General features: G+C 63.8%; 1 protein-coding gene and 2 long non-coding RNA genes across 3 annotated transcripts; 2 read left to right on the top strand and 1 right to left on the bottom strand.

The window, feature by feature from the left end:
* Positions 1 to 356: 356 nt before the first annotated feature.
* Positions 357 to 1,386, bottom strand: LOC120583714 (uncharacterized). The gene is made up of 2 exons (XR_005647854.1): positions 1,324 to 1,386; positions 357 to 616 (listed from the first exon to the last, which is right to left on the bottom strand). It is a non-coding gene; the product is annotated as an uncharacterized LOC120583714 (long non-coding RNA).
* Positions 1,387 to 1,788: 402 nt separating this feature from the next.
* Positions 1,789 to 9,608, top strand: MEX3D (mex-3 RNA binding family member D). Its single transcript, XM_039839101.1, has 3 exons — positions 1,789 to 2,347; positions 7,394 to 8,779; positions 8,900 to 9,608. The coding sequence occupies exons 1-3, from the start codon at positions 1,804 to 1,806 to the stop codon at positions 8,950 to 8,952; spliced, it is 1,983 nt and encodes a 660-aa protein (XP_039695035.1). The 5' UTR covers positions 1,789 to 1,803; the 3' UTR covers positions 8,953 to 9,608.
* Positions 9,609 to 10,596: 988 nt separating this feature from the next.
* On the top strand, positions 10,597 to 14,430 carry LOC120583636 (uncharacterized). The gene is made up of 4 exons (XR_005647837.1): positions 10,597 to 10,998; positions 12,909 to 13,091; positions 13,590 to 13,913; positions 14,037 to 14,430. It is a non-coding gene; the product is annotated as an uncharacterized LOC120583636 (long non-coding RNA).
* The last annotated feature ends 97 nt before the right edge of the window (positions 14,431 to 14,527 follow it).

The following is a 14,527-nucleotide window of genomic DNA, read 5'->3' as shown; positions in this document are numbered from 1 at the left end:
GTGTGAGCAGGGCCGGTCTCTGTCTCATAGTCACAGCCAGCTGCACAGCCTCGTCCATCTCTCTGAGCCTCCCCCTTATGAGGACCCCGCGAGGACACTGGGCCCCCAGGAACCCAGGGTCGTCCCTCTCTCAGAGATCTTGACCCCACCCGCAGAGTCTCTGCCATGTGAAGTGACATGTCTGCAGGTCCCATGGATTGGGGGTGAAAGTGTGTGGTTCACTATTCAGCCCACCACAGAGCACCCCTCCACTGAACCTTCCGTGTCCCTGTCCCCCTTGGGGCCAAGACACCGTCTGTATAGCCTTTGAGGCTGCAGGAGCAGCGAGCCCCTGGGATTGGACCATCTCTGACTTCCATCGCTCACACGGTAAGCATTTATTGAGCGCCCGCTGTGTACCAGGCCTCTTGCAGGGGGGGTTGACATCTGCCGCTGCCCTCTGGAGCTCCGTCCCAGGGGAGGGGCCAGGCAGTTACCACGAAGTAATCAGTACTCCATAGCATCCTGGTGCAGAGACATCTGGGGCCTTGAGCTGAACGTGGCCTGGGATCCAGACACATTTTAGGGTGCAGAAGAAGGGCCAGGCACTGGGACCAGGTCACGGGACTGAGGGCCCCTGCCAGGGAAGCCAGAATAAGCAGGAAGAAGTGACTGCAGGTGAAGGACAGACCTGCCTTGTGGACAGCTTTGGCTGATGGACTACATGGCAGGGAAGGGGGACCTAGGACGCGTGAGGCTGTGGGCAGACACAGTAGGAGGGGCCTGTGTTGGGCAAAAAGCAGGCTGCCCAGAGCCAGCCAGGGACCTGGGCGGGACCCCCTAGGAGACTGGGGCAGGCGACTACTCCCAGCCCGCGGGGAAACCGGAGGACTCCTTCGCCCCGAAGAAGAAAGGCAACTGGAGGAAGGGTCGCGGGGGCAGGCTGGCACTGGAGCTGGGCACGCTGGGCTGCTGTGGGAGCCTGCAGGACAGGGCCCGACACCGCAGAAGACGAGGGTCTTCACAGTGCAGGGCTCGGGCCCACGGAAACCGGCTCGAGCCGGGAAGGCACCGCCCACGTGGCGCAGTCTCGGCTCGGGCACACTCCGTGCTGGGAAACGTGGGTGCCCGTGACCTCCCCGGAAGCCCACAGGGGCAGGTGCGTGCGGGGACCGAGCGGGGGAACTGGCCCGGAGTCCGAAGGTCGGCCGGGTCGCCAGGCGTCCTTGGGGGAGGGGCCAGGCTCTGGGGCGGGGACGGGGGCGGGGTGCCTCGGAGCACAGAGCGGCCCCCGGCAGCGGGAGGGCGGCGGCCCTGCGGCCCCGGGGCCCCACCGGAACCTACCTGCGGCCGCGCCCACACGTGCGAGCGCGCCGAGCCCGCCCGGGCGCCCGAGGCGGCGGCGGCCCGCGCCCACGTGACCGCGCCCGGCCCGCGCGTGCGCCCTGCCCGGCGCCCCATTGTTGGCGGCGTGCGCGTCACGGGGGCGGGGCCGGGGCGGGGCGGGCGGCCGGAGGGAGGGCGGCGGGAGGGAAGGAGCGTCCGCGCCGCCGCCGCCGAGAGCCCCGCCGCCGCGCCGCCGCCGCCGCCGCCGCCGAGAGCCCCGCCGCCGCCGCCGTCGCCGCCGAGGAGGAAGCAGAGTCGCGCCGCCCCTGCCGCGAGCAGCCCCGCGCCGCCGCGCCCCCGCCGCCCCGCCCCGCCGCTGGATGCCGGCGGCCGGCGGCCGAGCTCTCAGAGGCGGAGGGCGGCGGCGCGGGCGGCGGCGGCGGCGGCGCGGGCGGCCGGCGGCCGACAGGCAGGGGCGCGGGCCCGAGCGCTAGCGCCATGCCCGGCTCCATCGGCCAGCCCGACGGCGGCGGGGGCGCGGGCGGCGGCGGGCCCGGGGCGACGGCCGGCGGGGACCCCAGCCCAGGCCCCCCGCCGCCGCCGCCCGCGTCTGAGGGCGCCGAGGAGGCCGCGCCCGCGCCCCCGCCGCCGCCCGAGCCCGACGACGCGGCCGCCGCGCTGCGCCTGGCGCTGGATCGGCTATCGGTGCTGGGGCTGAGCGGCCGCGACCACGAGGGGGCGGCGGGGGGCGCGGACGGCGGAACAGCGGCGGAGCCTGCGCCCCCCGACGGGCCGGAGGTGGCCGTGGCCCCGCCGCCGCCGCCGCCGCTGCCACTGCCGGAGCCCGACGCGAGCCCCCCGCCCCGGCCGTCGCCCCCCGACGTGTTCGCGGGCTTCGCGCCTCACCCGGCGGCCCTGGGCCCCCCGACGCTGCTGGCCGAGCAGATGAGCGTGATCGGCAGCCGCAAGAAGAGCGTGAACATGACCGAGTGCGTGCCCGTGCCCAGCTCCGAGCACGTCGCCGAGATCGTGGGGCGCCAGGGTGAGTGGTCGCCGTCGGGGGCGCAGCCCCGGGGGTCCCTGCGCCACTGCCCGGCCCGCGGCCACGCCCCGCGTGGACTCGGGCCTCGGCGGCCGCCCGTGCGCCTTTGTCCTGCCGCCGGCCGCGGGGGAAAGTTGGGCACAGCCCGCGCTCCTCCCCTCGCGCTCCGGCCCGTCGCTGCCTTTGTCTGGGCACCTCCAGCCCGGAAGGGCCTGTGTGCGGCGCCGCTGCCCAGGCCGCGCGCCGTGCCATCCGGGGACCGGGGCTGGCTGGACGGTGGGCGCTCCACACCTAAAACAGGCACGGGGCGTGCAGGCTCGGGTTTGGGGGTGGGGGGGCCGCTCAGGCAGATTGGGGAGAGAAGTTTGGCCTCTCAGAGGCGGCGGGGGGTGTCCATCGCTACTTGCCAGTCTGGAGACCCTGCTGGGGGTGGGGTGCAGGACAGGATGAGAGAGGGTCCCACCCTGCTCCCAGGGCCAGCCCGAAATCGGGGGGCGTGTGGAAGGACCAGCTGTAAAAGCGACCCCTGGAGTCTAACCCCCTGGCCCTGGCCTGGCAGGCCGGGGGGCGGCAGGCCCCGGGTGTGGGGGTCCGGGCAGCGGCATTGCCAGAGCGTCCCTGTGGCCGCCCCATTGTTCTCTTTGTTAGAGAGCCAGGCTGAGATTTGCAGGGTGACATCAGGCCGGCCGCCGCTCATTGGCCCTGGAGCTGTGGGGCGGGCGGAGGGTGGTGGGCAGTGCCCGGCCCAGCACACACCCACCCACCCTGGTGGCCGCTGCCCACCGGCCCCAACTTTCCCCTGTCTGCGTGCTTGCACCTCCCCCGCTCCCTGCTGGCCTCCTGTGGTCAGCCTGGTTCTAGAACTTGGGGTGGGGCCTGGGCGGTGCTTGAGATGGGGCTGCAGGACACTCCCGCTGGGGGTCCTGGCCTCCAGCTCCCAGGAACAGGACCCAGAGAAGGGTCGGAGGTGGCTTGAATCATAGTGACCTGTCGCCCTCACCCCTGCTACGGGGATGCTCTGCCAGTCTGGGTGGGTGGGGTGGCCAGGCCGGCAAGCTCCCTGTCATTCGTTTGTCCTCCCCAAGCGTGGACATGAGGAGGGCCAGGCACAGTGCTGGGCCCTGGGAACTGCCATCAGGAGTGAGAGTGAGGGGGTCAGGTCACTCTGCGTCCTACTGGCTGCCTCCAAGGGCAGGCGCAGCAAGAGACAGGCCGCCACCCTCTTGCCTCCTTCCTGGGTAGCCCCCACTTTGGCCCCCGTCCCCCATCACTGCACTGGAAGGTGTAGCAAGATCATTGCCACGCGCCGAGTGCCCAGAAGCCTGCGGGTGGGCTGCGTGGAAACCGAGGCCAGCAGGCCGTCCACTCGGTCACTAACTAGGCTGGTCTGCTGGGCACGTTCTGTGTGATCACGTGTGTCCTGTCGCCCGAGGGTCCTTGCAGGGAAGCCTCGCCACACGGGTGGCGGGAGTCAGGTAGAGGACAGGCGCCTGGGGCGTTGGGGACCAGCCTGGATTCTTGGTCGTGGCCGACTCGGGCAGGCTCTGGAGCTCCGCCTGCAGAATGGGTGACCCTGAGCGTATGAGAACCACTCTCTGTGACAGGGGATGGCGCCCCCTCAGGGTTTCTCTGTGGACTCGGGCAACACGCTGGTTCTCACCTGGCCCGCACACGGCAGCCAACCCGCAAGCGGGGTGCAGGGTACAGGAGCATGCACGCGGGCGGTTGGCATGGCCCCGGCTCCGGAACCGTCTGTGGCTCCCACCCTCTCCCACCCTGTGCCCCAGCTCCGCCCCCTCCCCTCCTCCAGTCACCTGTCCCTCTGTCCAGCCCGTGGGGCCCTGGACACCAAGCCTGCCCCTTCCGACGGCTCAGGCTGTGCCTTGCGCCCCGAAGTCCTCATCCTCCTCCGCCAAACGCCAGGGCAGGGCCGGGCTGCAGCCCTGGTGGGCCTGCCTCCCAAAGCTCTGGGGTCCAGGCAGCAGGAAAAGTGGGGTTCCCGGGAGGGTGCAGGTGGGCCTCTCCCTGCAGTCGGCGCACACTGTGGGGGTGACCTTGGGCCCGTGCCCTACCCCCTTGCCATCCACGCCTTGGACCCAGGGTGATCCGTGTCTGCGTCTGACCACGGTCAGGGCTGGGCTCGGTGGCGTTGGGTCTTCAGCACCGGGCACAGGACAGTGCCCGCCCCGCGGACAGGAATAAGGGAATGCAGAAGGCAGGACGGGGACTGCCCTGCTGGCCGGGGCGGTCTCCTGTGCTCAGTGCTCCCCCGCAAGCCCCCGTGCGTGGCCCCAGCCCCATGGGCATGGGGTGCTCTTTCTGGTGGCCAGAGACACTGAAGGGGTGTTGGGGTCCGTGCTTTGGTGCTGTCTGTCCACCGTGGGGCGTACAGAGGTCCCCGAGCCTGAGTCAGGGGCGCTTTGTATTGGCAAGTGTAGACCTATACTGTGGCTTCCCGTCGTGTCCCTGTGTCACAGACAAGCCAGCTTTCCCAGACCAGTGCTACCCAGCTGGGATTGCGCCCCACTTTGGCCCTGCCTAATTGTGGGAGCTTGTCCCGGCCCCGTCTCGCTTCTGGGGCTCCGCTCCTCCGGCCCCCCATCCTCCTTCCCAGGCAGGCCCCCTGCTCCCCCATGGCCTGAGATTTCTTCAACGAGTGTGGCTTGTCACCTGCAGGGCCTGGTTCTCTGGGTGCCCAGCCCATGGGTGGGGCCAGAATCCCCGGAGTGAAGGGAGGTGAAGGGCTGCCTTCATCTGGGTGCTCATGGGGACCCTCAGCCTCCCCACTTTGAGGGGAGGGTCCAGCTGCAGTGGGGTGCTGAGGCCTGGGCCAGGAGCCAGCTTTGGGAGCAGTCACCACACTCCCAGGCGTACCCCGTCTCCTGGGGACAGTTGTCCAGGAGCCCACCCTTCGGCCTGTGCCCAGCAATCAGTGATGGGGCTCGACCCCCCGTCCCCACACACGCTTGCTGTACTCCCTCCCTTCTGGTACAGGGTATGACGGGGTCACTCAGGGATCCCCAGTTTCCTGGCCTGGGCAATCCCACCCCCCCAAGCTCTGCCCCCTCTTGGGGTCTTGACATGAGTGGGGTTTGGGGACCAACAGTTGTCACAGCTGAAGTGCAGTCTGTGAATCAGGGTCCTCGGCCCCTGAGGGCTCTACCTGGCGCCACCCCAGGGGAAGCTCATGGTTCCCACCGCCCTGACACCCGAGGGGGTCGGCTTCGGCCTTGTCCAGCTGCGCACACGTGCCGAATTGAGACCCGCCTCCCCACCTGTGCCCTCCTGTCCCCTGCCCTTGTTACAGGGGCAGGGTGTCTTCCTGGGGCCACAGCCCCTTGGTCCCTCCTCAAATCTGCGAGGCTGGGTGTTTCAGCCCCCTTCTTGCTGGCGAGAAAGCTGGGGCAAAGGAAGCTTCCCTCGAGGGCCCAGGGCGGTCCCCGGGGCACCAGCCCTCAGAGCGTAGTCCCTGGCCTCAGGGAGTTTGGAAAGTCTGGAATTGTGTGCTGGGGCCTGGCCTAGGCAGGGTGGGCTTCTCAGGGGAGGGCGCCAGGCTGTGATTTGATGTAGAGAAGGGAGAGGACTGGGGGTGGGGATTGTGAGGACAAGGACAAGGGGCAGGGGGAGCTACAGGAGGGGACAGGACTGATGTGTGTGATTTGAAAGCCACCCTTCACCCCACCTGCCGAAGAGGGAGGGGACCTTCCCGGCAGAAGTGGAGGCTGGCTGCTGGAGCCAGGAGGGTGGGTTTGAGAACCGTGGGCCCATGATGCAGGCATGGGGGACAATGCAGCCGTGGGGGGAGTTGTCTGGACCCAGGGGGTGGGGCGTGGAGATGGGGGAAGGCTCCTTCCTGGAGGTCGCTGACTCCTATACACCCGGCCTGCTTCTGCTCCAAGCCCTGGATGGGGGCTGCTGTCTCTCTGGGGCATGGGGTGGGGCCACCCGGGGCGACCCCGGTGCCTGGTCCAGGCCTGGTCTTCTTGATCCCATCCTGGGCTGACTGGTCCTGCCAACTTTGTATCCTCCGGCTGTGAAGTTAGCAACACTTATTTCTCTCAATGCCACCCTGTTTGCATTGACACAATGTCCCTGTGTCCCTCTAGCCTCCTCCGGAGCCTGACTGGAGGGGGAGTCTCCCAGACTCCTAGGCCTGGATTCGGGATGTTTCAAAAGGCCCTGGCAGTGGGGGTGGGGGTATCAGGGCCCCTCCAGGGGTCAGGACCCCCAGCCCAGCCCAGGCAGCGGGCACAAAGCCACAGTGCCATCTCCTTGTGTGTCCCCAAGTGTCCCTCAGAGCCTGGGACCTTGGGAGGCATCCCGAGTTTGGGCCCGGGAATCTGCATCGGGCTGAGACCCAGCCGCTCCCTGGAGCTGCGAGGGTCACATGGTCAGAAGGGTCTTGCGGGAGTGGGCGTCAGGGTCGCATTTGAGTCCTAGGGCCTCGTCAAAATGAACTGTCTCAGTTCCGGAGTGTGGAGAGTGGCAGTGTGACATCGGGGTGTGGGCCGCACTCCCTCCAGAGGCTCCAGGGAACGATCTGTCCCGTGCTGTTCCAGCTTCCGGTAGCTGCCAGCAGTGCTCGGTGTCCCTTGGCTTGGAGCCACATCACTCCGACCCCTGCCCCCCTGGTCACGTGCCGTCTTCCGTGTGTCCGTGCGTCCAGCTGTGAAGACACCAGCTGTCAGATCTGGGGCCCACTCCGCCCTGACGTAGCCTCATCTTGACGAATTATCTGAGGGGCTCTGCTTTCTGAATAAGGCCCCACTCTGAGGTTGTGGCTGGACGTGAATTTGGGGGGACAGTCTTCAACCCACGACAGAGTTCTCCTTACCTTCTTGCATTTTTGCCAACCGCGGGGCACCCAGCTCGGGGGGAAACTCAGGCCCTGGGCTCGGAGGTGGTGTGTCTGAGATTAAAGCCTGCAGGGGGTACAGCCCGCAGGTGGGGGGCTCCCAGCTGGCTGTCCCCTGAAGCCACTGCCCGGGAAGGGCTATCCCAGGCAGGGGTCCCCATCCTCACCCGTGTGCCCATCCCCCCCCTCAGGGTGCAAGATCAAGGCCCTGCGCGCCAAGACCAACACGTACATCAAGACGCCGGTGCGCGGGGAGGAGCCTGTCTTCATCGTGACCGGCCGCAAGGAGGACGTGGAGATGGCCAAGCGGGAGATCCTGTCTGCCGCCGAGCACTTCTCCGTAATCCGCGCCACGCGCACCAAGGCGGGCGGGCTGCCCGGCGCGGCGCAGGGTCCGCCCAACCTGCCCGGACAGACCACGATCCAGGTGCGCGTGCCCTACCGCGTGGTGGGGCTGGTGGTGGGGCCGAAGGGCGCCACCATCAAGCGCATCCAGCAGCGGACGCACACGTACATCGTGACGCCCGGGCGCGACAAGGAGCCGGTGTTCGCCGTGACGGGCATGCCCGAGAACGTGGACCGCGCGCGCGAGGAGATCGAGGCGCACATCACGCTGCGCACCGGCGCCTTCACCGACGCCGGCCCCGACAGCGACTTCCACGCCAACGGCACGGACGTCTGCCTGGACCTGCTCGGCGCGGCCGCGGGCCTCTGGGCCAAGGCCCCCAACCCGGGGCGCCGGCCGCCTGTGCCCACAGCCAGTCTCCGTGGGGACAGTGCCCTGGGTGCCCCGGGGGGTCCCGAGGCCTTCTATCCCAGCAGCCGCGGGGCCCCCCCGGTGCCGGACACGAACCCCACCAGCCCCTACGGTGGCTCAGGCAACGGGGGATTCACATTCGGTGGGGACGGCCCCGGGGCCCCCACGGGACCCCCCGCCCCAGAGGACTGCGACTTCGGCTTCGATTTCCTGGCGCTGGACTTGACCGTGCCCGCTGCGGCCACCATCTGGGCCCCCTTTGAGCGTGCCGCACCCCTGCCGGCCTTCAGCGGCTGCGCGGCCGCCAACGGGGCCCCCGCGCCGCCCGCCCCGGGCGCCCGGCGCAGCAGCGGGGCCGGCACCCCGCGCCACTCGCCCACGCTGCCCGAGCCCGGCAGCCTGGGCCTGGAGCTGCCGCTGGCCCGCCGCGCCGCGCCCGACCCGGTGGGCGCCCTGCCCTGGCGGCCTCCGCAGAGCTCCCTGTCATCCTTCTCGACGAGCGCCAGCTTCTCCACGGCCACCTCCCTGCCCAGCAGCTCGTCGGCCTCCTCGTGCGCCCCGCTGGACTCGAGCGCCTCCGAAAGCAGCCGCAAGCCCTCGGCCGCCCCGGCCTCGGGGTCCGCGACCGCCGTGGTGCCCGCGGCCACCGCCGCCGGCCCCGCCCTGGCGCGCGAGTGCGTGGTGTGCGCCGAGGGCGAGGTGATGGCCGCGCTGGTGCCCTGTGGCCACAATCTCTTCTGCATGGACTGCGCCGTGCGCATCTGTGGCAAGAGCCAGCCGGAGTGCCCCGCCTGCCACACGCCCGCCACCCAGGCCATTCATATCTTTTCCTAGCGGAGCCCCTCGCCCAGGGTGGGGGAGGACGGGGGAGGGGACGGGGCGGCCGTGGGCGCGAGCAGCGTGGCCAGTGTTTACAGACGAGCTTTAACTCCGGTCCCAGGCGTGGAGACGGCGACCCTGCGGCCCAGTGGCACCTCAGTTCTTAGCAAATAACAGTATTGAGTCGACAGGTTAAAATAAACAGAGAGAAAAGGTCTGTTGCACTTTTTATTTGAGACATGCCCCGCCCCCCTCCCAGGGTGATCTTTTTAAGGAAAAAAAACAAAACAAAACACGATTTTTACAACAATCGGTTGTCCTTTTCTATGGAGCGGAATTCAGATCTGACGGTGTTTTTGCGCGGGCTCAGCCTCTGCAGAAAGTTCCACCGCGAGGACGGCGACATTTTTACTCCCTTTTCGGGGCGAACCGGTCACCCTTTTGTACAACAGCCCCGCATAGGCCGGAGGGGGGTCGGGGGGCGAGGGGCAGCCCAACCAGAAACTTTTGACTTTTGTTTTTTTTTAATTATTAATCCCCTTCTGCTGTGGTTTATGTTGTCGGTTTTTTAATTTTTTAAATTTTTTTTTAAACTTTTACTTTTTACCTCTTGTGTATATGTAGCGGATTTATAGGGAAATATGTACTTTATGGAATAAATTTTAAGAACTAAAATATATTTTATTTTAAAGTAACGGACCTTTAATCTTACACAGCTAAATTACTGATTATATATTTGCTGAGCTGACTTAAGGGTTCAGAAAATTGTATCAAGAGTTTTATTTTTTGACTCCAAAGCCTTCTTAATAAAGTCTTTTTACTACACGTGAGCCCTTGGTGTGGTTTGGGGCGGTGGGCACTGGGGAGGGTGGGCGGGGGAGGGGCGTTCAGACTCAGCTCTTCCCATCCTCCAGACAAAGAAATGAGGGCTGGGAACCCCCAATTCCCGCCTCTTCCGCAAGCCAGGCACAGCATCCTGTTCTAGCTGGCATCTGGCCTGTAGGGGGCGATGATCCAGCCAGGCCCCCCTTTCTTGAGGCTCAGGTCCCCACATCCTTGGAGATGGCCAACCGTGGGGCTGGCCATGGCCACTGTGGAGGTGGCAGTGCCAGGCTGTCTCTTTCTGGGCACCTGCCCAGCTCCATGGCTCGCGCGCCCCCCCAGCCCCCATAAGGCGGGATCCGCCCACCATAATACAGATGGGGGGATAAAGGTCACGGAGTCCACCTCCGGGGCTGGATCCCACTGCCTCCCAGGCCCCAAAGGTCACCTGAGTGCTGAGCCACAGGAGTCATCCCCCAGCCACCATGGTCGAGTTGGGAGCAGAGGACGTGGCCCATTGGGTCACCAGACGTTCCTCAGGGCTGGGGTTGGCCGGGAGGTGAGGACTGGGGGACCAGGAGTTGGGCCTGCAGGAGTTGGTGGATGCTGCCACAGTTTTGAAGGATGGAAGGAAGCCGTGGAGTGCAGGGGCGACGTAATGACACGGAGGGACCCGGGGCTAGGGTCCCCACAGGCTGATCGCCCTGACAGTAGGCAGCGAAGAGGGTCAGGGGGACAGCCCACCACTAGGCAAGCTAGGAAGGCATCATGGAACAGCCCGGAGGGCTTCCGGGAGGAGGCAAGGGGCTTAGGACAACGAGTCAGGTGGGGCAACAGGAAAGGATGAGCGAGCAGCCACAGATGGACAGGGAACCCCAAGGACGGTGGACCCAGTGAGTGGCGGCCACATGGGGCCCTCTGGCTGAGAGTGAGCGCACCCGCAGGGCTGAACCTCACCCAGGCTGCAGGCCACAGGGTGGGTCTCAGGAGAGGAGCCATGCGCATGGGGGCTCCGGCCCAGCCCTGCTTGGAATTTCCCCATCTGTAAGTCAGGGTGCTCCCCCACCCACACTCCTAGCTCTGGTGAGGCTCGGAGGTGCGGGGGTCTGAATCGCGGCCCCAAAAGATGAGTCCTCTGGCCCTGGAATTGTTCCCTCTTTGGAAAAAGGGATATAACTAAGGATCTTGAGACGATGTCATATCCTGGATCAGGGTGGCCCTGCGTCCAACGACAGGTGTCCTTGTAAAAGATGGAAGAGGAGAGACGTTGCCAGCTTGGACACGCAGGAGTCTGTGTGACGATGACCATGGAGGCAGAGGCGGGGGATGAAGCCACAGCCTAGGGACGCCCGGAGACCCCCGAGCTGGGAGCTGCACGGACACGCTCTCCAGAATCAGGTGAGGACACACCTGCCGTTTGCAGTTGCCCACTTTGTGCTCATTTGCCCGGCGGTCACAGGAGGGTGGGCAGGCTCAGCCCGGGTTGGCCCACGCTTCAGCTGGAGTTTCTTCGATTCGTGGCAGCGCCCCAGGTGACCTGGGCTGAGGTCAGGCTACCACTGGACTGCAGAGGTGGTAGAGGCAGCAGGGAGGTGAGTCTGTGAGGACCAGAGTGGGGGCGGGCTGAGGGGCCAGGGGCCGAGAGGGCAGGAGTGAGTACTCGGGAAGGAAGTGGGGACTGGGGCCTGAGTGAGGGTCCCGAAGAAAGTGAGCATGATGGGGGCAGGGGTTGGTCTGGGGTCTGCAGGGGGTTGGGGGTGTGTGTCTCAGAGTGACCTTGTGAGTCAGCCAACCAGTTTGCTGCTGTAATCTGGAGACAGAAGAGGAGCCTGCCACTCGAGGCCCTGGATCCAGCCATGCCTGAAGGCTGCCCTTGTCATCCTCTCAGCCGGGAGCGCCAATCAGCCTTCCTCTCTGATTAAGCCCCTGGGAGCTGGAGTAACTCGCGCTCACAACCACCTACAGGGACCGCATTCCCGGCCAGGGAGCTGCGAAGTGCTTTTTGGAGCAAAAATACTGTGCGTAGCTTTTTCGTGCCTCGGCATACTCAGGGAAGCCTGGGGCTGAGGCCTGGCCAGCGTCCTGGATGCCAGCTCTCACTCCCTCGTCGCCGTCTCTGTTGGTCCACAAAGGCTGGACGCAGCCCACCTCAGCCCCGGACCCTCCCACTGGCTCATGGTAGACTTTAGCGGCCAACAGAATTTCAATGGAAATAGTTACATGTGGCCGCTGGTTCCTGTATTGGGCAGCATCTCTTTAGAATATTCCGGTCCAGCGCTGTCCGGCAGAACTTCACACAAAGCGTGAAGAAGAGGAGCCAGCAGCCAGGCAGAGTAACTGAGCTTGAGAAGGGGCTCAAGGAACTAAACTGACAGATGGAAGGTTTTATCATATCGGGCTTTAATTTAAAGACAAGTAGCCACAAATAAAAAGGGAAAGCAGGTAGAGAGGCTATTTGCTGCGCAGACTTTGAAATAATCTTTAAGAAAGCCAGAGCAGTGGAAAGGTCGCCATGCCCTGAGGTCGTGAGAGACTGTCAGTGGCTGGGTCCCTGACCAGCATGGCCCCAAAGCAACAAAGGCCACAGAGGACAGACAGCTCGTGGGCTGTATGATCAGCAGAATAACAGCCATGATCCTAGTCCCCATGACCTTTGAATGTGCCCCCTCACACGGCAAAGGGACTTTGCAGATGGGATTAATTCAAGGCCTCTGAGATGGGGACGACCCTGGGTTCCCACGGGCCCAGTGTCCTCACAGGGTGCTCATAAAGGGGGAGGGGGAAGGGTCACAGTCAGAGACATGGAAGAGGCCGCGCTACTGGCTGTGACAAGGGGCAGGGGCCGTGAGCCAGGGATGCGGCGCTTCTAGAAGCTGGAAAAGGCTGGAGACGGTTCTCCCTGGAGCCTCGGGATGGCCCGGCCCTGCCCGCACCTGGGTATAGGACTCCTGACCCCAGAACTGTCACAGAATAAATCTGCATTAAGTCACCAAGTTCGTGGTCATTGTTGCCAATGACACACACAGCTGTGTTAAAAGCTGGCCCTGACTCCTCAGAGAAATGGCTGATCCTATGGCCTTCCCAGGGCAGGCAAGTAAGCCTGAACATTTCGTGGTGTCAGAACATAAGGACATGCTCAAAAGACCCCACAAAGATGGGGGCATGTTGAAGGGACCCAGGAGCCACCGACTGAGAGAGCTCCCAGTGGAGCGGCTGCAGGGCTGAAGCTACCACCCATCCTGGAAGACACAAGACGCCCATTTTATTTGAATTTCAGATAAACCACGAATTATTTTCTTTTAGTACAGGATTTTCTCAAACACTGCCTGGGACACCCCTCCACCCAATGGCGATTGGTAATTCATCTGAAATTCAGATTGAACCGGCGGCCTGTATTTCTGCTAAATCTGGTAACTCCGAGGAGTGGAGGAGAAGAGAGAGCGATCCACTGATTCCAAGGGGAATTACAAGCCGACAGCTTCACCTGGCAGGTAACGGCGGGCAAAGCTCACAGGACGTGGCCGGGGACGGGCTGGGGAACACGGACCGGAATCGACTCCACAAACATTTTTTGATATGGATTGAGCGCCCGGATCGTTGCCACGGCCACCAGGAATGGGTTTGGTCTGCGGCAGGAACCGGAGTGAAGCCGAAATCCCTTGCACCCGCCCCAGATGGATCTCACCAGCAGCCAGAGGGGACCACCGGAATAGCCCATACTCTGTCGCCACCGTGTGGCCAGGAACGCACATGACACGCTGCCAGCGGCAGCCCAGGAACTGAGGACAGCCGGGGCTTCTGCGTGCCTTGGGCTGAGTGAGGACCAGCTAGCCACCAAGTCACAGCTGTTCGCCTCCGTCTGCGCCCACCGCCCCTCCCCCAGTATTGCTCTTTAGTAGTGCGCCTCTCTGCAAGGACGCTAAGTGAAACACACAGTCACAGCGTCACTAGCTTAAAACTGTTAACGCTAACTTCTTTTTTTTTTCCAGTTTTATTGCTCTCTAACCGACATACAGCGCCGCGTACGTTTAAGGCGCACAGCGTAACGATTTGACTCACGACATTAACGCGTAAGAGCAATGATCCGGTCCTCCGGTCCGTCGGCGTGTTGCGTCGTGACTTGCAGCTGGCTTGTTTCGGCCTCCATGGGACGAGTCGTCTGGGACGTGAGCCAGTGGTTGCCAACGTTGGCCTCGCCTCGGAGCGCACGAGGGGCTTTACGAAACACCTGAAGCCAGAGCTCCTCATTCTGCTGGAAGCGGTGGGGGCGCCACCGGGCAGCAAGATCTATTTTTCACTGTGGTAGAATACAGGTAATGTAAAATTTACCATTTTAATCGCTTTAAAGAATACATCAGTGGCATTACATTCACAGTGTTGGGGAACCGTCACCTCTATCTCATCCAGAACGTTCCATCACCCCTCCTCCTCCCCAGGCCCTGGCAAGCCGGATCCGCTTCCTGTCCCCGGGAACGTGCCTGTTCTAGATATTTCAGGTAAGTGGAATCACACACTGTGCGGCCTGTGTGTCTCGCATCTCTCACTGAGCGTCGTGTGTTCCAGGTCCGTTCACGCTGTAGCGAGTATCAGCACCTCCCCGCTTTTTATGACTGAATAAATAGTCCATTGCATGGGTGGACCACATTGGCTTATCCATTCCTCCACCGTGACACATTTGAGTTGTTTCCGCTTCCGGCTATGTGAACAGGGCTGCTCCGATTCTTCGCGCAGGGATTGTTTTTAAATCACCTGTTTTAAATGCTCTTGGGCATATACCTAGGAGAGGAGTTGCTGGGTCACGTGGTAATTCTGTGTTCAGAATATTAAGGAACCAGCAAACAGAATTTTTTTTTTTTAAATTGAAATTTGTATTGAGATCATTGTGGACAATAGTCAAACTCTCAACCAGGATTTGAGGTGGATCTCA

Source organism: Pteropus medius, unplaced genomic scaffold, assembly GCF_902729225.1.
Source record: "Pteropus medius unplaced genomic scaffold, Ma_sr-lr_union100, whole genome shotgun sequence".
Taxonomy (NCBI): Eukaryota; Metazoa; Chordata; class Mammalia; order Chiroptera; family Pteropodidae; genus Pteropus; species Pteropus medius.
The sequence above is the reverse complement of the archived record's forward strand: the minus strand, read 5'-3'. Positions and strand labels throughout refer to the sequence as shown.